The 27863-nt window shown below is 32.6% G+C and overlaps 5 protein-coding genes across 10 annotated transcripts in view; 4 read left to right on the forward strand and 1 right to left on the reverse strand.

Annotated features, from left to right (window-relative positions):
- Positions 1–164: 164 nt before the first annotated feature.
- Positions 165–20606, reverse strand: LOC143204725 (nonsense-mediated mRNA decay factor SMG9). 4 transcript variants are annotated; one of them, XM_076417469.1, is made up of 7 exons: positions 19873–20606; positions 1652–1856; positions 1415–1590; positions 950–1362; positions 715–859; positions 507–657; positions 165–452 (listed from the first exon to the last, which is right to left on the reverse strand). In XM_076417469.1, exons 1-7 carry the CDS (start codon positions 19873–19875, stop codon positions 259–261), a joined length of 1287 nt encoding a protein of 428 aa, XP_076273584.1. In that variant the 5' UTR covers positions 19876–20606; the 3' UTR covers positions 165–258. The 4 variants fall into 4 exon arrangements, with proteins under 4 accessions (XP_076273584.1, XP_076273586.1, XP_076273585.1 ...); XM_076417471.1 differs by lacking the exon at positions 19873–20606 and adding an exon at positions 1991–2130; XM_076417470.1 differs by lacking the exon at positions 19873–20606 and adding an exon at positions 1986–2125.
- Positions 2189–7469, forward strand: LOC143204728 (inositol-tetrakisphosphate 1-kinase). 3 transcript variants are annotated; one of them, XM_076417474.1, is made up of 4 exons: positions 2189–2443; positions 2544–2642; positions 3082–3760; positions 6821–7469. In XM_076417474.1, the coding sequence occupies exons 1-4, from the start codon at positions 2333–2335 to the stop codon at positions 6907–6909; spliced, it is 978 nt and encodes a 325-aa protein (XP_076273589.1). In that variant the 5' UTR covers positions 2189–2332; the 3' UTR covers positions 6910–7469. The 3 variants fall into 3 exon arrangements, with proteins under 3 accessions (XP_076273589.1, XP_076273590.1, XP_076273591.1); XM_076417475.1 differs by having other exon boundaries at positions 6839–7469; XM_076417476.1 differs by having other exon boundaries at positions 6753–6875.
- LOC143204676 (uncharacterized) lies at positions 10373–11699 on the forward strand. Its single transcript, XM_076417390.1, has 4 exons — positions 10373–11135; positions 11188–11287; positions 11357–11489; positions 11576–11699. Exons 1-3 carry the CDS (start codon positions 10474–10476, stop codon positions 11441–11443), a joined length of 849 nt encoding a protein of 282 aa, XP_076273505.1. The 5' UTR covers positions 10373–10473; the 3' UTR covers positions 11444–11489; positions 11576–11699.
- LOC143205335 (odorant receptor 10) lies at positions 12924–14577 on the forward strand. The gene is made up of 5 exons (XM_076418578.1): positions 12924–13726; positions 13779–13878; positions 13948–14049; positions 14139–14294; positions 14350–14577. The coding sequence occupies exons 1-5, from the start codon at positions 12948–12950 to the stop codon at positions 14395–14397; spliced, it is 1185 nt and encodes a 394-aa protein (XP_076274693.1). The 5' UTR covers positions 12924–12947; the 3' UTR covers positions 14398–14577.
- The window catches only part of ASPP (Ankyrin-repeat, SH3-domain, and Proline-rich-region containing Protein), a 454315-nt gene continuing 446954 nt past the window's right edge, over positions 20503–27863 (forward strand). The window contains exon 1 of the mRNA XM_076417461.1: positions 20503–20872. Within this exon, the coding sequence (XP_076273576.1) occupies positions 20867–20872 (6 nt within the window). The 5' untranslated portion in view covers positions 20503–20866. The remainder of the gene's footprint in view (positions 20873–27863) is intronic.

The following is a 27863-nucleotide window of genomic DNA, read 5'->3' on the forward strand; positions in this document are numbered from 1 at the left end:
TATCAAACTTACTATTAAATTTTGCCAAAAATTACCAAATTTAAATGTCAGTTTTTTCTATGGTGTCAGTTTAACAATAAACTAATTGGAACATGGAATTTTTTCTATGATTGGAACATGGAATTTTTTCTATGAATTGGAAGTGTTTTGTAGTGAATTCTTGGTTTTTATTTAATAGTTTATTTATAAAAATCTTTAAATATAAACAAGTAATAAATTAAAACAAAAATATTTCAGGCAATCTTATTTGAATAATTTTCAGGGCATAAGTTTTGTATACTCTACGAAAAAAGGGCTTTTCTTTACTGTGTCCCAAGCTTTGTTACAGTAAACTAACCACGTTTTTTCGGTGAGTTGAATATGTGTCAAGGGATTTTTCAGAGCTCCGAATAAATTGGCCCTTAGTCTTTTAATTAGCTGATCTAAGGAGGGATGTCCACAGTAAATGTCATCTAAAATTGCCGAGTTAAGTAATCAGTATATATAAAGCTATAACACAAATTTACCAATACTGTCACCACTTAAATCAGGTATTAGAAACAAATTAACTGGTTTCCCACAGTTTTCAGGATCAAGGGTATTAATAATCCTCCCAGTGCCTAATCCTAAATTTGAATGGAATTGTAGCTTGGTTTTTTGAAACAGTATTTCATATGTCTACAAAAAAGCAATAAATAGCATTAACAAAAAATATAGAATAATAGTAATTAGTACCTTTTGCATAGATTTAAACTGTTTTGGTGTAAAATCAGAAAGCTGTGCTTTATTGTGCAGCATAATCAAATGTGGAAAATGCTCTGTGTATTCATCTTCTGTATTAGAGATTGTCGGTTTTAACATTTCTGCTGTTTGAATAAACCTGAAGAAATAGACGAGTAATTGTTTCTCGAAATAAATATATATAGAATAAAATTATGTTTTATTTTACCTGTCGGCAAAATATTCTTACCTTACAACGTTGCTATCAAAAAACCAATCTTGCACAACTATTAGAATATGACAAACAGACATCAGAAAAGAAGTATATTGTAGACCCTGAATTTCCCCACTATTTTCTAAAGGAATAAATTCACTAACTAAATTTGCTCTCTTATTTTCACTTTTAATTAAGTCATCCAATACTGCCACTGATAAAAACGGCTGGCAATCTAAAAATATCACTCTATTTGGTGAGACATATATATCTATGCCTTGAGTACAATTTGTGCAGTTTTCAATGTTCTCAATTGTTTGCGTTCTAAATATAAAATCATCCTCAATATGAGTTTCCTCTAATTGCTGCGACAGTAAATTAATATTATCAAAATCTTCTAAACTTTCTTTTGATTGTTTAAATAATAATTGTTTAAAATCATCAGTAATCTGAAATAGTCATTGACTATTAGTAGTCTCCCAAATATATAGTACTTCTTACCACTTTCTCTGCTAGCAAATTTAATAAAGTTGATTTCCCTACTCCTTGACCTCCAACAATCCCTACAACTAAAAAATCATTATTCTCTTGAAGATAATCTTGTAAATGCTCTGTGGATATAATTCCATCTTCTATTAGCTTCATAGATTTCTTCATATGTTTCAAAATTGGAACAGCTACAACGACAAAAACACAATTTTCTTATAATATCTTAACATTGATAATGTTATGTTATACCCTCACTATCTTTGGATCCTGAATTTAAGGTTTGCTCATTTTCTCGAGGCTTTTTCTTAATATTTACGGTATTTTCTTCATTGGTATTCTCTCTGTTCTTTAATAAAATAGTTGGTTGTTTCATTTCACCAGAATTTGTGTTGTTTTCTTTTGAGGGTGTAGATGCTCCTCTGTTAGAAAATGTTTTGGTACTTGTCGATCCATCCTAAAATATATGAATGATATTATATTAGTTAATTATATACTATACGACATACACGAGCAAAAGGACGATTTTTATTTGAAATGATTTTTTTTCTTTCAAAATCCCCCATTTTTTAAACAAGTTAATAACCTCACTTTCTTCTTTACGAAAAGTCCTTCACCATTTCATTTACATCTTGCGTCAAATGAAGTTGATTGTTTCCTCAAATTAGTGCTCATTCATACAACTTTTTAAAGCGTTCTCAATGACTACGATTTCGAAGCGCTCGTTTTTGGTAATAAATAAGATAATATGCCGGTATTTGTCGCCATAAAAGAGCGAACGACTGTCCTTGCGCTCATTTGACGTTTTCCGGTGACACTGCTGACACTTTTTTGTTGACAAAAATGTTTGTTTTCAAGGAAAATTAAAATATTGGCATGGTTTGCAAAAAGTAAAGTTCAATACTTGCTGCTTGTCGCATCTAAGGCGGTAAAATGCCTCCAAATAAAAGGATAGCAGTTTGGATGTCAGAAAAAAAATTACAGAAAATTAATTGGCAGGAATTAGTTACGGTGTGCGATAAACATGGTTTTGAGGTTTTTAAAGTAAGTTAATTAGAATGTAAGTTTTATTTTTGGGACCCCTAATGTATTTTTTTTAAATTGTTTCCTGAACGACATTACATTTATTCAACGTTGATTTCAGTTAGATTTGAATAGGAGTTTAGAAGAGCAGGCCCCGTTTTGCGTATTGCTTCATAAATTAACCGACATTATAGCATCAGCAAATCAAGGAGATATAAGGGTATGTAATTGAATTTTATTCTAATTTTATCTCTACAATATGGTATAATTCTATTTTAAACTAGGTGTTTTATTGTTTAGTCATTTAATTAATTTTATAGTGTTATTTACATTTTATTTTATAATTGTAATTATGTTAATTGTGGGTCATTAGTGCAGTGTCAAGTTACTGTAATTGCAGTATTTTTTTTTAAATTTAATTTTAACAGTTTAATATGAAATGGGGCTCCATTTTTTTGAATTTATTTCTTATGTAACATATTAAAAATAACTATGTCTATGTTAGCAAGCAAATTTAACATATGGATCTTTTTATATGTGGGAATAAGAGTATTTGTTTATTATTCTAATTAGTTATTACGCCAGATTTTGTTCATTTGAGATGTAGCATGAGAAAATGAAACATTCGGTGGTTAATAGATTGTTTCTTTAAATTGCAGAGCATGGAAATTATAAATGAAGTAGAAAAATATTTGGAGCGCAATTCGACAATTACAGTTCTTGATCCCATTCCAAACGTAAAACAGTTGCTCGACAGATACAACTGTTATAGCATAATCCAGGCTACGAACTTGCACAGTTATGGGGTATTTACGCCGCCGTTTTGTGTACTTAGAAACGAGGATTTAGATATAATTAAGGACCAACTAAAAAATTCGCTAGTCACTTTTCCGTTTATCTGTAAGCCGATACTAGGTCACGGGTCGCGACAGGCGCACGAGATGTCCATCATTTTCAATGAAAAATACCTCATAGACTGTAAGACTCCGTGCGTGGCCCAAAGTTTTATCAATCACAACGCCATACTGTATAAGATATTCATAGTGGGCGACAAGCATTGTTTTGTCGAGAGGCCGTCTCTCAAGAACTTCCAGGCTAGTCAGCGGGAATCGATTCATTTCGATAGCAGCGACGTTTCCAAGGCCGACTCGAAGAGTCGCCTGTCCGTTCTGGATCCGGACGACGTGGTCAAGGAGAGGTGGCAGCCCGATCCCAAGGTGATGGAAGTGATCGCCAACACCCTGCGGAAATCGTTCGGCATGGACCTGTTGGGAATCGACGTTGTTATCGATAAATCGACGGGACGTTATGGTATTATCGACGTGAATGCCTATCCAGGTAAAGTAACATTAGATATAAGATATTTGACGTCATTTATTATTGTTATAATGGGGAAATCGATATTTTTATAAGCTATTTCTCGATATTTTTTCAAAAATTTGAATGTATTTCTTAAACATAATAAAAAAACCATTGTATATTTTGGTACTTAATTTGAAATGTCTATTTTTTAAACATTTAAAATTTTTCAAATTTAACGTGAGCTCCGAACCACGGTCCTCGGCATTAAGTCAGAAGACATCCGGTCTTTCCCAGCCTGGTTACTGGCGTGGCTAGGATCATTTTCCTTGTCGGATTTTACACTCTTTCCTAGGACAGTCACAAATATTAAACAATCACAACATAAATTAAGAAACCTAATTTTAATTCTAATCTAAAAGCCTAATTCTAATATATCAATTTTTTTTCTCCGATATATTCATACTTTTCTCGGTGGCCGACAGCCCTAATTTGAAGATAACTAACTCTGAAGGAACCACCAGGGTAGCTAGGACATTTTGCCTTTTACCGAAGTTTTGTAACGAGTAAACACCACCATATCTTTAGTAGCCCTATCAGTTTTTTTATATCAGAACAAGATACTTTTAACATTGAACAGCAGGAGAAACCGTACAGTTTAACATCAACTGTCTTTCGAAAATACTTGGTTGTATTAGTATTCAGTATTAGTAGTCATTGAGTAATTTATTGTTGGTTTATAGACTTGGTTTTATTTTTCAGTAAGAGTGAGTCAATGGTAGGTGTTTGTTTAACTAAATGTATATTATTTAGTCATTGATGCCAAATCACCATTTACATTTTACACGGTGAATATTTTGCGCGACGAAATATTGTTGCCTCTCGCAGATAATTGGCTACCAAGAATATTATGTTATTTGACTCCGCTAGAAAGTTTCTAGTGGGATTCTTTTTTTCGCTTAAATGAGTTTTCCAAATAAAATTGGAATTTCATTAATACCCTTATTGAAAGACTATTAATAAAGTACTGGCCTTGCTGATGTACGGTTTTTTAATTTCAGGATTTTTTTGTTTTTTTTTTTAGTTAATTATGAAATAGCTGAAAATAGAATACTGTGTTAAATAATTGTGTTTTACAAGCTGGTAAAATATTTCGGCGCCTATCTATCCGAATAGTTTGTTGTACGTATACTTATTGAATAGCTGAAATACTTTTGTTTTAATGTATTCATCGATAGCGACGTACTGCCTTCGCCGTTACGTCGTACATCTCAAATAATTTTGGTTTAAGGAACAAATACGATACCATATTTAGTTTGTCTCGGACGCAACGTTATGGGATGTTTGCTCTTCGATAAGTCACCACGATGTTAGTCCATGATCTTTCTGGATGGTGAACATGTGCTTATCTGATTAAGTTTGGTTCGTTAATTTTATTGACTGCCGGTAGAGTCATTAAAATCGAAAATATTAGGCGTGTGACAAAAAGTAATCTGCCGTTATTAGACAAACAAATCTTTGGAGTAACTTTGATCTAACGAAAGTAAACACTTAGCGCTTTAGGACAAAGAAATGGCCCATTTCAATATCGATTTTTCATTTAGTACCACAAACATAAATTATAATCGCACGAAGACATGCCTGGACAGTATTGTAAATGGTAAAAACGTTCCTTTCAGTACTGTTACATTTTCTGGTTTGGTCGTCAGAAATATTTGCTTCTTTGGTTCAGAATTGCAAAAATAATTAATGATCACATGACGATACGTCTGGACAATATTGTGGATGGTAAAAATATTCTTTTCAGTGCTGTATATCTGTTGTTTGTTCATTGATCATCACACGAATGTTTGTTTGGACAATATTGTGGTTGGTAAAAACATTCCTTTCAAAATTGTACATTTTCTGGTCTGGTCGTTAGAAGTTTTGACGAAAGACGTCCAGAATTTCAAAAATAATCACATAGAGATATGTCTGGACTATATTGTGGATGGTTAAAATATTTCTTTCAATGCTGCACGTTTTCTGGTTCGGTCGTCATATGTCTTGACCGTTTTCGTTTAGAATTCCAAAAATAATTAATAATCACATAGATGTATATCTGGACAATATTGTGGATGGTAAAAGTATTCTTTTCAATTCTGCCCATTTTCTGGTTTGATCGTCAAAGGTCTTGACTTTTTATTCAGCATTGCAAAAATAATTAATAATCACATAGATATATGTCGGGACAATGCGGTTGAAGGAAAAAAATGTCTCGTCCAACACTATTAATTTTTTGATGTCCTATTTTTTTCCGGATACAGCTTTTGGTGGTATAATTTTGCCCAAATTTTAAATACATGTCATGTATTATTTGATCGTCAAAAGCAACTACAGAGATTCCGATACGTGGCTTATTTTCCATATTTCCAGTGCCATTTTAACATCGACGTAGTAAATTATTTATAGCTTCATTATCACTCATTATATGAAAAGCAAATTAATTTTTAATTTTGTCTTGTTGTTTTCGTTTTTTTCAGCGGATTTTTTGAAGTTCTCATTTTATTTTCACTATTAAATTTTCTTTCTAAACATAATTAATACTAACTCAATTAAAATTACAATATTATCGTTTGAACCCCACTCATGTTCAATTTATGTTTATAATTTCGTCCTATAGACAAAAAACTAATCCTTTTTAATCTTTATACAAATTCAACTTCCGTATATTTATGCCCGGAAAGCTGCGAAAATAGTCGATGAATTGTAGTGACATTTTTATAGAACATAACATTTTAACGGAAGAGTGTTTTTGTATACTTTTTATTTTGAAGATCTTACGGAAATGAAAAATCCTAACCGTTTTCTGTTGACTTATAATTTGTTATAGTTACGTTGTCATGGTAACCGCAATTAGTTACCTATTAATATTTACCATTTTTTAAAATCATAGTCGTTTTCCTTAGCTTAGTATTTATAACAAAAATAGCACTTATCTTTATTGAGTTAAATTGCCACGAAGCCTTATATATATTCGATTGTTTTTCAGGTTCGCGATCCCAGTTACCTTTGAAACCCCCGCAATCCAACATAGGAATTCTAAAATACTTTTAATAGGTTTTGGTTCTGTTTCAGGTTACGATGGTTTTCCCAATTTCTTCGACGCCGTCTTAGACTGCATTTCCAAAAAGGTTACCTCAAACTAAGATTAAGCCGTAAGAGTAGCGTAGAGCCATTGAAGTATTTGAAGTTTTTTTTACATTTTATTTTTTTTATGTTGTCGTAGTGGTAGCTTAAGATATTAACTCGTTGTTTCATCATGCACGGTACGATCCGCAAACCGACTACTAACGCTTCCGCTTATTTTCTCTCTCGTATCGTCTTGTCGTTCCGTTTTACACTCTCTGTTGTTTTTTTTCTCACGTGTTTTTCTGGAACATCCTCCGTTAGGGTAGGTCCAGTCTCGAAAAGCGGGTTTCCCATCGAATAATGAATGAGGAATATTCGATGAGGAAACTGCGCTCGTGATGGTTAGGGCACTGCATTTTTTATATGTATATATTTATTATAATTTGACAAAAGGTGTTTGATAAGCAAGCGATTTCAGAGATTTCAGTGGCTTTATTTTTATTGTACTATTATAAGGTAATACTGCCAAAAAATATTGTATATGTATGATAATGCTCAAAGCAACAAAAATGTTACATACTGAAACTATTATTTACATACCTTTTTATAGTCTAATTAATAAAAATATTTAGTAATACTTTATGTGGTTTTTAATTTGCGTGTCCCAAATGTTTACAATTTATTCATTAATTGATATATTTTATTGTATATGTATTGTTAAAAAAAGAATGTTTAGTCTATTGACCAAATATGAATCTGAATATTTTAATTACAGTCTATGGAGATATTCCTGAACTAACACCTTCACCAACTGATCATTTTTCATCTCTTAGTATATAAAAATCAGCATCCGTATATTTATACCTGCAAAAGTCGAAAAATAGTTTTTATGACCTTTTATTTCGGAGGTTGGTTGAAAATTTAAAGCGTAGTCCCCATGCAAAAAAAACTATAACACAATAAGTTTTCTGTCATACATATATAGATGACGCCGCCTACTAATCTTTCTAAACATAACCTAGTAGTTCTAACCTTTAAATTACACATGTCAAAAGTTTCTGACAGTCAAGTTATAGTAGTTTTAGTAAAACAGCTTATATATTTTCTTCAAAGACAGTGAAAACGATATAGTGTTGCGATTAGATGAAAACGATTAGATAATAAATGAATTCAATCGAATACAAATTCTTTGTATAAAAAGGGAGTTATTTTATTTTATTTGGAAATAATATAATTACATGTTTTCGCGGTTGATTTATAGTCTATCCAAATAAACAGTGAACTCACATCATCGCGATGTCGAATTTATAGTTGTTCCAATAGAGTAGCCAATACTCGTCATCAAAATATATAATACAACGTTGCCGTACCAAATTTAAGTTTCTGTAAATAAAATAATGAATCCAAAATAACGTTATAAAATATAATTTATTTTAACATTATTGTACATCTAATGCATATATTATTGAAGGACTTAAACTACGGTTAATTAAACAACAATAGTTTGTAGGTTAGAATTGTTTTATTATATTTACAGTGACGTATGATAACGGTGTCGACCAGTACCAACACAAATTGAATTTTATAGAGCGATTTGGTTCGGACGTATCAAACTTCATTCTGTCCCGTTTTAACTACAGTGATACTTATTAGTAAAATAAGAAAGAAAATTGTTCCGAGTATACAAAGGATTTTGCGTTTTTATAAACTGAATTTGGCAAAAGCTTCGACGGTGTTGATGACGTGCATTGGCTGTTTTATGGGTAGGTCACTTATATTGCTTATTGTAGTGTGTACAATCATTTTAAAATCTATTTGTTATGCTGTATGGTGCGTCCGATTACGTAAGCAATCAGCCTATAAAGTTGGCATGGCTGGCAAAATTCTTCAACAGATTAGTGATACTAATTAGAGATTATAAGCCGGCAAACGTTGTTTTGGCGCTTTTTTTGTTTTGATAAATTCTATAGATAGATTGCTGCTGAATATTTGTGATGATTCTGATTGAAGACCTCGATTAGTCAGGGTGAGAAACAGATTGTATCTCTAATCACTTATATGCTCTCTAGAATACGTCATTTACTCTCCCAATAACTAATATCCAGCCACCGGGAAGCGTGGTTGGATTTGGTTAGTTCATTATTAAAATCTGCTATAAAATAATAAAACTCTCATACGCTGAAAATTATTATTTCCATACTTTTTTAATAGTCTAATTATAAAAAGATTTTTCTAATTTAATGTTCACCAAATTTTTCATTCATAATTCATTAACAATAATTTATCTGATAATTTTTTCAATTTTGCTAGCGTTTTAAAATATATTGTATTTGCATATATAGTTTTACAGTACTATTATAGATTCCTTCTACACTGGTTTGGATTTCGATTGGTTTCATCTTTATGAGCCTTCTTAACTTACCTGATATACCAATTCCCTCTATTATGTCCATAAATTATCTCTTGAATAAAGGTTACTACTACTCGATTTAGAATTTGTTCTGTACTTCAATAAATTAAGAAACTATGTTTTTCTTCGATATGTTACAACTCTGTTACCCATAATTCACTAAGCAGTGGATTATTTATTGTATATTTTATTAAACTTAAACTGTAAAGCTTCAGATTTTTTCTAGAGAACCTCCGCCATTTCATTAACGATTTTATTATTTTTGTAACAATATATACGTATACGTTTTTGGATAATTTTTGACGATTTTTGCATCCCTCGTGTGATCTGAATTCAACACAATTCACAAAAATGTCTATTTTGCTATTTTTAATATCATCGTTATAAAAGTGCATCCACCATTCTGTCATCAAATAATTGATATTTTATTAAAGTATATAAAAAATAAATACCAACCAGCTGTCCTAATTATATTGCTGTTCAAGCGTTCATGTATTCTTTTTAAAGTTAAATTATAGCCTTGCGCCTGGAAGTCTTTGAAAGTTCTTCCGTAATTAGATGTTTAATTTTCACTTGTCGCGGACGTAATTCCTCTAAATTAGTAGGAATAACTTTTATAAACTCGGTTTTATGTTTACTGTTTAACGTAATTCGAAAACGTTTATTAGTATAATCACCGTTAGCGTTTCCACGGGATTATAAAGCCATAATAAATGACATGTTTCATATACGATGGTCATTTTTCTTTCGGTCGGTTGAAGCCTACGCGATTTTTCTTGTATGGATATCTAAATCTCAGAAACATACATTTTGATATTTACTTGTTTGGGATATATTATTATTTGATATAATACGTGTTGAGTAATGAGAGCAGGCGTTGGTTTAACATTTTTGTTACACTCTGTATACCTGGAAATTATGATTGCTAATACGAAATGCTAAAAAATTATTAATAGTACAAAGGCAGAAAAACTACAGTGCGGCATAGGCCTGTAATTTTGCACATATAGCTATAATTCTTTCTTTTTCATTGAAACTCTCGGTATAATTACAGAGTTTCCATATGAGCTTCCAGTTTTTTATATAAAACAGGAGTTTTGCATTTTAAAGTTGAAGTTTTGCATCGGAAACGGATTTTATAAAACCGCGACTGGGCACTGACGAGATATTTCTCAACACCCTCAAACCTTTCTTGATTTTCTGTGGTCTGTGGGTAGAGCATTTTTTCGATATGGCCAGAAAACAAATGATTTGTCACAATTACACTTTGGTCGTTCACTTTCTATATTTCTTGTGGATCCTTTTGATGCTGGTCGATTTCGTACTGGCCGTCCGCAATGAAGAGTGGACCTCGTCGAGCGCAACCATATTGATCTCTTATTATGAGATGATTACGAAATTTGTCATTTTCAGGAAGAATAAGGTGCCTCAGTTTTTTGGTCACATGAAACGCTATGAACGAGAGATTAAGTCGTCGAACAATCTCAGAATCATCCAATCTTACAGTGAACATGCGTTCTTTTGCAACAAGATTAACTGGTGCATTATGGTAATAACAAACATATTTCTGTACAGTTTTGTGATCGGTGGTATCACCGAGGACATCAAAAGTAAGAAATTCAGCAAAGACGAGAACTGCAGACCCTACAACATGATGTATCATTTTTGGTTACCCTTCGGTGTCCGGGACAAAGAACCGGTCATTTTGATCATCAACGTGCTCATAACCACGTCAGGAGTGGTACTGTACAATTCGATCTTGATGATCCTGGTTGTTTTGTTCGAATTTCTCGTATCTCAGATGAGAGTTTCAGCAATGACCAGTGGTTATGGTCATAGCGATATGAATCAGTATCTGAAGGAATTGATAGTTGAACACAAATATATTATAAGGTAATAATATTTCTTTCTTATATATATTCAATGTCTAAATATAATGTTTTAGACTAACTCAAAAATTTAGCCATTTAGTTCGATATGTCATCTTAATGAAGTATCTGTTAAATGCTGTTGCTGTTGCTGCAGTTGCTGTTCAGTTACTGTTAGTAAGTATCGATAATAAATATTTAATCTCAAACATTAACTTTTATAAACAGCCAAATTTTTTGTTATAGGTGAAGAACCCGGAAGGTTCCATGTTCTTGGCATCTTTTGTTTGCACCTTGTACTCACATATACTCCTCAGGCCCCACAGCCAATGAAGTCACATTGCAAGTAAGACCCAAGGGAAATTATAATATTCTTTGGGTAAGATATATTCGTTTATATCACCTTCTACTGAAAGATTATTTGTATTTTAGTATCCTTCTTTTCAATGTCCTTCTCATTTTCAGTCCATGCAGGTCTCTTACTCTTACTTGACGGTTATGCAAAACTTAAATTCTTATTTTAATTAAACTTATTTGTACATTAATGATAATCTTTATTAAAATAACCACTTTATAAAATATACCAGACATATGTGGTTATCTAACGACTAGAACGACAAAACAATTTGTAATAGTTCTGATTGTCACTTAATTAGTTGTATTAATAAAGCAAAACCTTTGTTCTCTAATACTTTTAGCAATAAATAATATTAAATAGCTACCCAAGTTATTTCTTTATTAGCACTCATCTAGTTAATGGTATTGTATTTCTTCAAAGTGGTGATGGCAGTTTATGCAAATCTAAAAGGATTTATATGATTACCAGTGATTTTTAGATATACGGTTTTATGTAACAAAATTTGAGTTATGTTTATACACTTTCATTTTATTGGCAAAAGGGTTAAGATAAATTGAAAAGATTTCATTTAAAATTTTAATGAAATTGGTAATTTAAACATTAGAGCCAACTCATATATGTAACGCTATATATTGTGTAATACTTATAGTAGTTAATAACTATGGTATTTTATTTTATAGTTTTTTATAGGATGTTTGTATATTTTAATAATGAAATGGTGAAGGCGATATTAATTCACTAATCCAGAAAATATCAGTTTTCAGTAATAATTCTTGATACATTTGCTGTAGAATGCTGTGAAGTATTTATAGTAACTAATCGTGATTAATATAAGTAATTTTAAAGGGTTAGAATATTTGTTAATGATGTATTGGCGAAGGTGCCATAATTAGAAATGATAAGTTTGCATAAACAACTAAAAAGTTAGTGATTATTTTATACGTTTTCTTAACACTTTTTAAATGTATTCAACGCTTTAATACAATATGGATAATATGTATTTCAACTATATCTTTGATGGGATTAAGTTTTTTAACCTGAAACCATGCCTCTTGAAGACATCTTCAGGGGGATCATCCTTATTTTACATCTTTATTTACTATACATTCTTTTGTTTCTCTTTTTGTGTTATCATACTATATTATGGTTTGGTTTTGTATCTATCGAATAATATATCGAATAAAGAGTTCAGGTGTTGCTTACATAATTTCATATATATTCAATCCTTCAAATCGCTAGGTTTTGGACACCCTGTATATCTGGAAATTAGTAGTTGGTAACACGTAACGCTAAAGCGTTGTTAATAGTTCAAAGATGGGAAAATACAGCGCAACATAGGTCTGTAATTTTGCACAAATACCTATAATTCCTTTTTTTCAATAAAACTAACTATAATTATAGAGTTTTCAAAGGAACTTTTTCTTTTTTTTTATATTAAACGGGCGTTTTGTATCATTAAGTCGGAGTTTGGCGGTAGAAATGGATTTAATAAAACCACAACTCGGCGACGACGAGATATTTCTCAACATTCCCAAACCTTTCTTGATATTATGCGGACTCTGGGACGAGAATTTGTTCCAGTCTGCGAGGAAACAGATTGTTTACCATTACTATATTTTGATCCTTCAGTCTCTGTATTTGTCGTGGTTTCTCTTGATGCTGGTCGATTTCATACTGGCCGTCCGCAATGATGAATGGACCTCGTCGAGCGGTGCCATAATTATCACTTATTGTGAGATGATGACGAAGTTTATCATTTTCAGGAGGAATAAAGTGCCCCAGTTTTTTGGTCACGTGAAACACTACGAGCAAAAGATTAAGTCGTTGAACAATTCCAGAATCATTAAGTCTTACAAGGAACAGGCGTCCATTAGCAACAAGATAAACTGCTGCAGTATAATAATAACTATTATAGTTACGTCCAGTTTCGTGATTGGTGGCATCATCGACGACATCGAGAGCAAGAAATTCGGCAAAGATGAGAATTACAGACCCTACAAGAAGATGTATCCGATTTGGTTGCCTTTCAATGTCCGGGACATGGAACCGCTCATTTTGGTCATCAATCTGCTCATCGCCGCATCAGGGGTGGCGTTGTATAACTCGATCTTGATGACTTTGGTTACCATGTCCGAATTCCTTGCGGCTCAATTGAAAGTTCTACGGATAAAATTTTCAGATATGACAACTAACCGTAGCAATCGCAACATGAATCAGTATCTAAAAGAATTGATCGTTGAACATAAATATATTATAAGGTAATAACATATTATTCCTATATATACTTAATGTTCATGTATAATGTCTTAGATTAACTAAAGCATTTAGCCATTCCGTTAGATATATCACGTTAATGGAGTATCTATTAAATTCTATTGCTGTTGCAGCAGTGGCTATTCAGTTACTATCAGTAAGTATTGATAAAAAATCTTGAATCTTGAATACTAATTGTTAAAGATAACTTCATTACTTATTATAGCTGAAGAACCACGAGGATTACATGTACTTAGCTTCCTTTGCTTGTACCTTGTACATACACATATTTTCTTTGGGATGGTCAGCTAATGAAGTCAAAGTCCAAGTAAGAGTAAAAATAAATTATAACACTCTTTCGCTAAAATACATTCCTTGATATATTAGCTTGTACGTAACAGATTTTTGGTATTTTAGAGTGTTAATGTAGCTGATGGAATCAATGAGATGGATTGGTACGACGAGGACGCAGATTTTAAACGAATGATTCATATGGTAATGCTGCGTGCTCAGGAGCCTTTGATTATCGAGATGGGACCCTTTGCAGCTATGACTATCGATTCAGCTTTAATGGTAAGTGATAACTATTTGATTTGTTTTCCTCTATGATCTTCTTTCTCTTTTTTAGTCGATGAAGGCTGCTTATTCTTACTTAATGGTTATGAAAAGCTTTTGAATCCCTACTTTACTTGTGGGCCTTTGCACAGTAATAATAATAATAATAATAATAACAATCACAATAATCACATATTTGTCGTGGATGACTATCTAAAAACCAGCTTCACAAAATAATTTATAATAACAAGCAAATACTTTGCTCTATAATATTTATAATAATAAATATAATGAGCAGTCACACATTATTTCTTTATTAACATTGATCTAATTATCATTACTGTTTGATGATGAAATGGTGAAGTTATTTTTAATTTAAAAAATCTATTAATGCTTTTTACAAAGCGTTATTATGTATTATTTTCAGTATTAAGTAGCAATTGACGGTTATGTTCTTTCTCTAATAACAATATCAGTAGAAAGCAAATTATTTTGGAAAATATTTATTGTATGTTTTGTGACGAAATGATGAAGGTAAGTTATAATTAATATCGAAACAACTAGATTTATAATTTCGATCGATCCATGATTCAAGTTCTATATATTTTCTCCAGATTTATGTTTACCATTTATCCTAACTGAATGTGATAAATATAGCTACTTTAAGTTTCTATGACTATATTAATTTTAGAATACGTATTTTTTAGGATAAAATGGCGAAGGTGGTAGAATTAATAAAAAAGCCGGTTGCATAAACAATAAAAAATCCTCTACAATTTTTATAGGTATTCAAAGTACCTTTTCAATTATAATTAAAACAATATAAACAGAGACAGTATTTAAACACCATACATTTGATAGGATTAAGGTTTTAAACCTGAAGCCATGCCGCGTGAATACATTTCAGCTATATATCTCCGCGTATTTGTTGCAAATCCCGGTGTATTGTTCGGAATAGAGATCTTTCGTCTCGTGTTACTTACTCACCATCGGTTGAACAGTTACCCGCCTGGCGAAGCTGAAATGTTAAGAACATAATGAGCTCAACTTCGTCAACTTAATTCGAACGAGACATTATTATTTAAAAAAGGAGAATAATTGTTGAATGATGTCGTGACGTATCACCGACGATAACTAGATCGGGTTTAGTAAACGTTATTTTGTTAGTTACACTTATTTACACTTTTAATAAGGTTAGACGTCATGTGATGACAGATGGTGACAGTATTATTGTTTTTTTGATCGGAAAGCGGGAATTTGTGGAAATTTGAAAGTAAGAAACATATGAGTAAAAAATTAATGAGAAGTGCGTCTGGTTGCATTCTATTGTCAAAATTGTATTGTATGCTGTCGTTTATATGCTTTAGGCTGATCAAATTTGGTTTTTCAAAGGTAGGGTCTTGGATACGTCTTCATTCATTTCTAAAACGTTATAATATAATCTTACAGATAAAAAATCCGATGTTTAAGTGCTAACTTATTTTATAGCAATTTTTCTTCACAATTGAAACTCCCAATAGCTGGTAAAGAATCAAATATTTAAAGTATTGCACTTAAGATAACAAAATGCCTTTATATGCAATTTGATTACGATATAGTTATATACTCACCTTTATATTTTGACATCTTTCAAATATTGGGGAATGTGTACCTCCATAAAAAGTTGTTTATTTGAGAATTACAAAAATATGACACATACCTTGCTCATAACGTATTGTAATTGTGAAGATTGAGTGTAGTTTCTTGTCGATTGAATAGTAGATGAAATATATTGAAAAATATAACAACTGTAAATTCGTTTTAGAGGCTATTTTTCTAGCTATTTGATTCATCTAAAATTATCATTTTAGTACAACTAATTTATGTTATTTTATATCGTAGTTTGATTTGAACTGTTATCAAAATGTGAAATTTGAGGGTGAGTAGGTCGTTTTTGTAATAAAACTACAGGATTCAACGATGGTTTCGGAAAGTTCCGTATTCTCTCTCTTTCTTCTTCTTCCGACCACGCTGTTGCCAAGTACTTGATTTTGCAGTTTCTCGACTGGACGGCGTCTCAGTATTTCTTGGAATGTCCAAATTTCATCCCATATATCTTCTCTCTATATATGTTAATCGGTCCCTGCCTGTCTTTTTGAGAATAACGGGGGCACCAGGAGGCTTGACAATTGGCACGGTTGAAGCTTATAGCGAGGAAGAGCTTTTAGGTAATATATATTCCATATAAATATATTCCAATAAAATGAAAAACCCCCAAAACAAGCAACCGGGAATAGCCGTCAGATCGGTGACACAAAATGTATAAACAAACGCTCTAGGCTCTGGCCGACGCGCCAGCTCCAACTCTTATACGGTAGATTATTTGTCGTTTCTGTTGCACGTAAATTAACTACGGACACGTAATTTTTAAAATCAAAATTTGGCAATGTCAACATTGGCGACACTGTTGTCATGTGAGTCCATCTGACGGTTCCATTGGAAAGTTTGACATTTTTGACGATATACGTACTCAGAACATTTTGTCGCACGGACGCTAATTGTTAATTTTATATTTAGTTGAAAGTTTCGTCTCGGCAAAAAAATGAAAATGAATCGTGAACATTTTCGTGCGATGATTTTTTACGATTTTCGACGTGGATTATCACAATAAGAGTGCATCAATCAACTTAATTTGACTTTTGGCGATGAAGCTCTATCAAAAACCATCGTGTATCGCTGATTTAGTAAATCCAATCGTGGTCATCGTTTATAAAATCATGACACGTGACGAATCATGGATATATTCGTATGAGCCCGAAAGTAAGCAGCAGTCGACTGTATGGGTGTTCCAAGATGAACCAAATCAAACAAAAATTGTTCGTGCACGAAGCACTTGAATGGTGGACTGTTTCTTTGGGAAAACTGGTCATATTGTAACAGTGCCTATAGAGGGTCGTAAAGCAGTAAATTCTGATTGGTATACAACCATTTGTTTGCCAGAAGTCTTCGGTGAAAAAAGGAAAACAAACAAGAGACGCCGGATTGTTCTTCATCATGATAATGCGAGTTCTCACACATCGGCTCAAACAAGAGACTATTTGAGCACTCAAAACATCGAATTTATGGGTCATTCGCCGTACAGCCCTGATTTGGTACCCAACGACTTCGTTTTGTTCCCATTCGTGAACAATAAACAGTGTGGTCAACGATTTTCATCGCCGAAGAAGGTATTGAAGCGTTCAAAAATCATGTTTTCCTATGTCTATATAGGTTTCAATACTCACTTGTATAATAGCCCAATGTATTTACATTGTAATGCACAATTGTATAATAAACCAACATATATTCCTATACTTCAACTCCAGTTCTTTCCTTTGCTTTTTTTTACTATACATGGAATGATAGTATTACTTATTGTTGTGTTAGTGCGGTTCAATTATATGTGAGCTGCTCGCGCACATATTTATTTTATTTAATTGTTATTTTTCAGGTTTAGGTCGGATTATTTATATTGTCACTTGCCTGTTGGAATTTTCAAGTGTGTAGGGTTGTTTTTGAACCTAGGGCGTAAAATAAAGATTATATTTAATAAAACAACAATAAAAATATTTAAAATAAATAAAATAAAATAAAAGGCAAAATAAATAATGCAAATGAGCGTGCGAGATCTACATCTTGATGTTTGAGGGCCGGATGATAATTCTGCAAACATAATAAAACGTACCTGAACAACCAATTTTCAATGACAAGGGTGAAATTAAAATATAACTGAAATATTATGTAGATCGATGCTTCTATTGTGAGGTAATTAAAATAAAACGGTACTTGCAACTCCGACTATGATGAACGTGCAATGCGTACAAGGGAAAAGGATAGAGGAAACACGCTAGATACGTTGTTATCAAGAGCCGGCAGGAACCACATTTGGTGGCGTATATATATGCTTCAGATCGTCGATAAACCAAATATAATGGATGTATATAGCCAACAAACAACATATAATGGATAATAACGATAATTGATAGCAATGATAAACTGTGCTTGAATGAAGTATGGGATGCGCATACGGTACGAAGGGTTACTTTCATGTTAGGGCTTATGCCCTAACATGAATGGTATCAAAGGAAGTAACGCACGAGATCTGCTGTCACTATGGTTAGTAGGCCTTGCTAGGATTAAGCTAAATTCTCAAAATAAATAAATATATGAACAGTAGTATTACTAGTGCACTCACTTCTGCAGCTCCAGCTATGATGGACGTGCAGTGCGAACAAGGAAGAAAGCTAAAAGCTACACGCTAGATAGATACGTTGCCATCAAGAGCCAGCAGAAACCATTATCGGTGGCGTTTATATATGCTGCAAGTTATCCGTAGATCATAACTACGCATCAGTAACTTTAGCCACTTTGACGTTAGTTTCTGGATTATATAATAGTTATAAGTTATATTTACAATTGTGACCATAAAACTATTATCTTTGATTAGTCATAATCTAAGAATTATTAAGAACTAGCGACCCGCCCCGGCTTCGCACGGGTGCAATGCTGATACTAAATTAAAGACACTACAGAAAAAATATGAACGTTGTATATAAAAACATAGCGGCCCGCTCCGACTTTGCACGGGCATAAAATATATATGCCTATGTCACTCAATGAAAACATGATTAAAATCGATCCAGTATTTTTGGTTCATTCATTACTGCCCTTGGCCTACACGCATTAAATTTGGAGTAAAACAATTCCTCTTCCCCTATACTTACTATGAAGATTTCCTGCTATCTTTGGAATATCTAAATTCATACAATTTTTATTACATTACACATTTTTAAACGCAAATTTTAAATTTGTAATATCTCCGAAAATATTTGTTTAATTTACATGCTGTAAGGAACCATATTGATCTATATTAATTGCACACTGTATTTAAGGTACTTAATTCGATAAGGATTAATGCCGTATTGCTTAAAATAGCTTGGTAAATAAGCCATTTTCTCACGTAAAAAGTAAACAGTAAAAATGGTTAATGTGGGTTATCCCTAAAAGATAAACATATACCATCCCGGACTTTTTTGTAGACCTCTTTATGGTGTGCAATACTGTAGTACATTAATTTGATCTAACTCGTAGGGTTAGGCAGCGTTTTTGCTAATTGCTAAATGAGCCTAAAAAATAGGTTAATTTACGACATCACGTTAGAAACCTCTAAAATTAGCAATGTTGCCTTAGTATATTATACATGTATTATACATATAAACCTTCCTCTTGAATCACTCTATCTATTGAAAAAAACCGCATCAAAATCCGTTGCGTAGTTTTAAAGATTTAAGCGCACATAGGGATATAGGGACAGAAAAGGCGACTTTGTTTTATACTATGTAGTGATATAGGACGATTCGAAGAACTAATAAAATAGAGTAGAATAAAATATATAACAATGGATGGATAATAAATATAGGTACAGCATAATGAATACAGAATAATAATTACAAAATAATAAATAAAATATGAAAAATGCTAATAAATATAAAATAATAATTAGAATATAAATCGAGATATAATAAACAATAATTCATAAATAAAAGTGACAACTGAAATACTCTCTGAACAAACTCACCATTTGATGAAACTCAGCTTGGACCGCACAAAACACAATAAAATAAACCGGACGATAAGAAAATAGTGGATTTTTTGAAGTTCTAACATCCCTAGAACCACCGAAAAAAGATTAACAATGTTGCCATTCATGCTAATTATTTCTGTTGATAAATATTCGCAACGGCGACAAATCATACAATTAAGAAGAAGCGGCAATCCCGCCTAGACCCTACATTATCGTATTTTTTCTTCTCATTTTTTTAAAACAATTGAACGACACAAAAATTAAAATGTCTAAAATATCGAACTACGAAATGGAATTCTTGAATGGAACATATCTGTGTCTTGTGTTTTAAAAAAAATATCGAGAAAATATAAAGAAATAAAAAAAAAGTGGCTTTTACATGGAATAGTATAAACATTTTTTGTAACGATTTGTTTACTGTTTATTTGTTTTATGTCATAAAAAACTTCAAATTTCCACCACGCTCTTGCCGATTCTATTTCCGACACGACCGGGTCGCGGAAACGAATCCCAATCCCCGACAATCGGTTCCGCGACACCGTCACGCATTGTTTAAAACAAAAGCCGGCGGATTCCAGCCCCGGCCTCCTCGTTTTTTCGCGGTCCACCCGGGGCCCCGCGGCCAGTCGACTCTAAATGCACACACGCGTCCCTACGCGTGAAATCTGCCGATTTGCGCCTCTCTCGCCGCTGGCCGCTGCCGCCGCCATTCATCGCCGATTCAAAACAAACACCTTCTCGTTCTTTACGACTCCGCACCGGCGGCCTTGTAATTTCGGTTATTGCGAAGGTCTAGTTTTAATAAACATCTCGGCTAAGTTTTTTTTTCGCTCGATTAGTGTTTCGGCGAATTTTCGTCCGATTGGCGGCGTGCGCGGTTCGAGTCTCCGAGTCCGTGTGATCGCGTGTGATCTGTGATCGCGGTGATCGATATGAGTACGCGCGGTGATAGTGGAAGTTTAAATGGTGGCGTTTAGGTGCTGGATTTATGATGGTAAGCGGAGACTCGACGTCGTTGTCCCACGTTCTGTTACCGTCTAGAAAAACTCGTTTGTTTGGATGAATACCCATAATTCATATACTTATAATAATAACCACTACAAAAATACATTTAAATTGCGAAACGTTACATTATGGTTGGTATAGACCTGAGCGTTTGGGGCGAATTTCGTGGGAAAATTGAAAATGCGCATGAGCAGAATTGAATTTGGTGAACATTCGTGATGAACAGGTTTCAGAATTGGTTCAAAGTCGCAGTGCGCATGCACTTTGCTTCCTTCTAGTGTTCGTCACAATGATTTTCTGCGTTTGGCGACAAACAGACTGCAGATATCTTTGAATGATAAATATGTGTTTTATATCTAGTAATGATTAATAATAATACATATAATTATATAAAAACCTCATAAAGAACACGAAAAATTAAAATATTTATATTTTACTTGCAGGAATCTGAAATAGCATTTAACTTTGATTTCTATTTTGCAAATGGTAATTACAAAAAAGCATGTCAATATTATCAAATAATATGGACAAAGTATTTCACAACTGGAGAAAGATAAGATGTTGAATAATAATCTCATATAAAATAATTATTATGAAAATATTAAGTTTGCCAACTAATTTTACTTAATTCATAGAATGCAAACATTTTGACTGTGACTGTGAATACATCAACATGTAAAAATAATCACCCATTAAACGCACTATATTGAACAATCGCTTCATAGCTCCTTTCCACAAAAGAACCATTTCTTCGACCTAAAATATAAAGTAAAACTCATTAAACACAGTGGTTTAAGAGAAAACTTATCTATGTTATTCTTTAGACAGCAGCTATATCACTGGGTTCAAGGAGTTACTTCTTCATTTTTTCCAAGATATGTCTGAAATGCGCGTGTTAGCAAGTTTATTTTTCACTTTATAATTTGAAAAGATACTAGCATAATATCCTCTTATAAGGACAGTGGCTCTTCCATCCAAATCATCTTGCACTTGTCGGCTTTTATTTTTTCATACTACTTAGCCATTGGGTCTGAAATAATTTAAACCCAGTTAAATATTTCACCTTCAAAATAGTAATAAAATATATACAAAATACATCATGCAGTAAATACAAATTCATACCTGTTTATATAATTGCTGTCCCTATGATTAAGGCATGAATTTCCTGATGACTCCACTTTAAAGTTTTATTATGTCTACCTCATAGTGAAATTTATACATATATATTCTAATCTCTTGGGACTGAATATATCTTCTGGTGAATTTGGATCATTTTGTAACCGTTACAGAATTGTAAATATTAGAAATATCTTCAGGAATCTATTAATAGGATAAGCCATATAAACATAACACTTTAATGTTATATTCACAGTTGAATTTCAATATTCTATTTTCTTCCTTATCATAACTTTTTTTATTAGGACATACAATAATTTGATACTCTTTTAAACAGTTACGTACTACGTTTGGACGGTACATATTATTTTAAGCAATAAGCATTTTAGGGAAAGAACACTACACGGACCGTCAAAAAATGATTCACAGGACATTTAATTTTGGCATGCTCTTGCGAAAAGTATGGTTATAAACAAAAGAACACAGGTCCCCGAAACAAACGATCAAAACCGTCAAATGATTTTTGCAGACCGAAACTTTCCGAGAGGAACCGAACGCGCCACATATCCATGCCGAATCTTCGCGCACACGTTCGCTTCTTTCAACTCTGTATTCATCATTAGACACAAACATTGCATGCAACTAAACTATTACATTCTATAGTCTATTCAAAATAACAGTGAACTCACGTCATCAATAGGTTTAAAGTATTGACTGCCGTAAATTGTAAATTCGCTTGAGAGCCAGACAATATTCCCCTTCTCATTTCATTCAATTTAAAAAGAGATAGAATGCTGTTGGATTCGTTGATTTCTAACATGTAACCGAATCTCAACTCGCAAATGTCCGCAAAATTATTCAAAAAATATTAATTATAACAACTGCACGCAGGTTATAAACTGGCGTTATTTTAACGCATTGCTTGTTTCGGTAAATTTTAAATCGCTACCTCTTATTACTCTGATTGAAAATGCCGAAGCCAGTCTGACCGAATTGCGCCTCTAGTCAGTTACTTCGAACAGCAACGAGATAAACGGGGGCGTCTCTTGCCAGTAAAATACGTTAGAGAGGTAAGCATTTTTACTGTTAACTATTAAGTTGCTGCGGTTTTTATTAAAACTATTTCTAACGTGTTGCAGCTGTATGGACAGGCTCACTGAAATATATCAAAAAACGAAAAATATCCGAAAAGAGACCGTCCTTTTACGAAGGGGTGACGAATTAACGTCAGTGGATGTCTGTCTATCAGAGATCAAATAAATGAAATGTATAAAAACAGTGAGTAGTTTTTTCAATATAAACATAATATGTACACTGTTAATCTGAAAAGTATCCATATAACGATTAGAGGTATGCAACTCTTTGAAGGATGTAGAGCATCATTTCATAGACTGTTAGGTATAATAAGATATATTGGTGTAAAGATAACCCATGAAGACGTCTAACGGAACTTCCAGCTATTGCTTTTAAAATTATACGATTTTTAGAAGTATATAAGAAAAACAAAGACAAATTGAAAATTAACAGCTTAGTTATTCACTTGAAACTTTCTGAATATGGGATTATGATTCAACGCTGACAATTTTTAAGACAGGGGATATGAATGGAATCTTATTGTAGAGTGTAAAAGATTTATGTGCACAGATATGTTTGCAATTCTTCAGAATATACATAAGCATTTGGTTAAAATGTGTGAGGAGAGAAAGAATACAACTGTTTTGCAGTTATTACGAACGCATTAGTAGTAAGAGAAAAAACACAGTGATATCAAAATTACCTTACAAGGAAACACTGTATCGAAAGAAATAAGAACTAGGCGTAAAAGGTAAATATGCTCTGTAATGAAAGTAACATATTATTTGGGTACGTACACCTATGGGTCTAAGTATTGACTTATATAGTAAAACCTTGTTTACTAAGGATAATGTATACATATGTGGCATGGAAAAAAATTAAATGTAAATATAATAAAACATCCCCAACCTACAAATTGTTGTATCTATAATTTATTGTACTTTTAAGTCCCTCAATAATAATATATGCAATAGATGTACTGTAATATTAAAATAAATTATATTTAATAACAGTAGTTTTTAATTTAATAAATAATATTTTGTAATTTGTAAAATAATAATAATAAATATTGGATTACAATTTTGTCAAAGCCAAAATGGACTAAAACTCTTTAAAAAAATTTAGATGATGTGAGTTCACCGTTTTATTGAACGGACAGAATATACATATAGATTTATTTGAACTTAGAACTATTCTATTTCTATTTTTTTAAATTAATCTCTTAGAACTTCAACAATCTGCGTAACATATTTTATTATTATTTCCGTTATACAATATAATACTACCGACATATAAGAAGACCTTTTCAGTAAGTGATCTGCTGTACAAAATTATAATCAAGGTCTCACTTTATGTGTCTATTAATCACTTCGTATGGTAGTTTGCGTTTTAGCCTCCGCATTGCCATCGCGTACATTTAACTGTTTGGCGAGTGTATTGGGACGCACTAACAGTCTTTCAGAGTAATTTGCACTAACACTGGAATGACTAAGTTGTTCTAAGTTCTAGTAGTACCCCACAGTTCAATACCATAGATCCAATGGGTCTAAATATTGACTTATACAGCAAAACCTTGTTAACTAAGGATAATTTAGATTTACGCCCTATCAGCCAGTACATCTGTATTAGTTTAAGCCCAAGCTATTTGCGTTTTATCACTATATGTTTTTACTTAACATTGTCTGCTTGTGGGAGTTCATAATTATTCATTTTTACTGGAGGACAAGTCCTTCTACAAAAGGTGAATCTCACATGGATAGAAATTAACTCATTTGCTTTGATATGCCATATTTTCAATGACAATTCGACTTTGTTTAAATGAAATTGTAGGTTTCTTGTGGCTGATATTGGATCCTCGCGTGATGTTATGACCGTTATATCGTCAGAATATGTTCCAACAGTAATATTTCTTGAGGTCAGTAGGTCAGTTATATACATTAGATATAACAATGGACACTATCAGGCGGAACACCTTCATATATAAATTAAATATATGAATATAGTGTATTCGTCGTGCTATTTCACAATAAAATGCCTTTTCTAAATGGTGAGAGTTTAATTTTATTTAGTAATTTGATGAACAAGTCTGCACAATTATCTGATCAAACAGAATGAACAATTAACTCTCCCTATAGACATGCATCCTTAATAAAGTGATACTTATATTAATATGCGTGCTCCTCATTGAACACTCCTGCAGACTTTGAACAATCATAGAAATAGCCTTAAAAGCTATCCGATTTTAATGTTCAGTTCCTGAGCTTTATATACATGCTATGATTACCTTTAAATAACTTATTATTATTTAAACTTTAGTTGCTAGGATACATTCGATTCCTGCCTCCTCAAAGCATCTGAGATTTGTCATATAAAACTATATATTGAATATCTACAAATTCTTCTCCTCTCATATTCCTACACTGATATAACAGAAGAGAGGGAGGGAAACACTCGACTGTCAATCAATTAATATATATATAGAAAGCATCATGATGCTAAATCTAACTTTTCGGTACAATTTCGTTTCCTAATACTATACAATAAGTTTTTCCATTATGACTACACTGTTTCTTATTTATATGATTGTATTGTTCTTATTTAGTTTCTTGTCAATTTTTTCCAATAATATTTTATATATGTTTTTATATATATATTTTCATTATAATAAGAAACTTGTCAGTTTACCTTTGAGTATATTGACGTCCGAATTGGTCGAAAATGATTTATAAATATCACCATTTAATCGCGACGTAGCTCAGCCAATACTATTTTAAAGTAATAATAAATCACTAAATAGTAAAAACCTTGAAGAACTACTCGAGTGCTAGAGAGAGGGAGAGAGGCAGAGAGCAAGAGAGAAAGAGATTAATGCGTTTTTTTCTTACCGAAACATTGTTCAAGGCCGTTCACAGTAATAAGTATTTGGGGTAATAAAATACAGGTGCAGTCCAAGATTTTTAAATTGATTTTAGACGAGAGCTCAGGACGAAGTTCTCGGCGTATTTTTAGTGTTGTTAAATATATTCGCACATTTGTCTTGGAATATACATATTTTTGTTTATATTTGATACATTATATTGTATTTGGTTGTCAGTTTTATATGTTAAACAATTCATTTTTTTTTCATGTATACCAGTTTCTATTTTTGTCATCAATAATATGGTTGTATTTTTAAATTGTTAAAGTTCTCGTGGTATGTGAATAGCTTTTTGTGTAAAATACCTCGCGAAGATGCAAGAAAAGAGCGGAAAAAAATGAGGTCAAATAGATCTAGGTAATAGATCTGGTGATAGGAACATTCTTACGTTAATAGAAGTCATACTATAGAAGAGCAACATAACTTATTTTGTTTCGTTTCTTGCTTGTTTTACAAAAGGAATAACATAGTTTTTTACATGAGAAAAACATGTCAATATAGCTACGAGACAGTTCCGATCTAAGTCCTTCAGACTCTTTGCGTTAGATCCAATAAATTTACAGGTAAAAGTGGCTTATTGGTAGCAATATCATTGCTATTGAATACAATTTCAGAAGATGTATATTTTTTTGTAGAAATTTGTCAAAAAGTTTTGGAAGTTGGTCAATAAAAAACAAGATATCGATTAAAAAAATATGATTTCATCTTATTTAACTACTTGAGGTTATTTTAATTCATATTTTTTTAAAGATATATAGACTACGTACTATGTGCTACGTGCTATGTACTGTTGTAATTCAATTATGAGAAATAATTAACGGTCTAACTGTAATTGAGAGTTCTAAGGAGGATAATGTTATCCTATGATGTAGATAACTTGTTTTGTTTTGTTTTTTTTGAACAACACTTTTGGTTGAACAAAATATATCCAATAAATTTACCGGTAAAAGTGACTGGGGAATACGATTTCATTTTGTTTAACTACTTCAGGTTGTTTTCAATGATGTTTTCTTTAAAGATATTCATCAAGCAATGTAACCAAGACGCTTTGCTCGTGTGTTTTCGAATTTCCGGTTGTTATTTCGGATCGGAATAAAAGGTTGCGGGCGCCGTCGGTACGTCACCTTTTGCTTTCCCGACTCACGCCGGTTAAAGATCGCGGTGTAAGAGCTAAGCGCGGCCGCGGCTGTTAATTAAACGTTGTAACATCTGTCTGGAGGATCTGCACAATGTCAACAGTCTCCGGGGTTACTAAAACGGCCGGAATAATTTAAGCTGCGGCGAGGGAGGGAGAGAGAGGGAAAGGAGAAGAGGAGCGGAGCGATCCCTCAGAGCCCGCCAGTGTTTCTGATTATTCATTTGCGACGGCAGCTGGTTAATTCGACTTTATGCCGAGTTTTGGTCGGTTTCGTCGACGATGGCGTACAATGAACGACTTAATAGTGTCGTTTAGACAAAATATACAGTTCGAATATTTGTATGACAACGATGGGGGATTCTATTTGATATTATGTAAAGCTTATGTTTTTGGTACGAATAGAAGGGTTTCGTCATTGAAAGCACAAATAAATCTTAAACCTTAAAATATTAGAAATTATTATTAGTATCATACATATTTTTCTTGTGAAAATTTCCAGTGTACGAAAAACAATCTTTTGTACCGCATAATAGCACATCACTTGAAAAGTCCCCGACCTGACACATAGATGTCGCTACTAGAATTAAATCCATACGTTTTTTAGTTATACCTAACCCTCGAGAGATGCGTGTATAAATTTGACAGCTGTCGGATCATTAGTTTTCAACAAACAACAGCGACTATTATATAGCGTTATTGGACCATTTGAAGGACGAAATCGCCGAAAAACGGCCA

The sequence above is a fragment of the Rhynchophorus ferrugineus genome, unplaced genomic scaffold, assembly GCF_030347505.1.
Source record: "Rhynchophorus ferrugineus isolate W39M unplaced genomic scaffold, kcgeb_rfMv2 rfM11, whole genome shotgun sequence".
Classification (NCBI taxonomy): Eukaryota; Metazoa; Arthropoda; class Insecta; order Coleoptera; family Curculionidae; genus Rhynchophorus; species Rhynchophorus ferrugineus.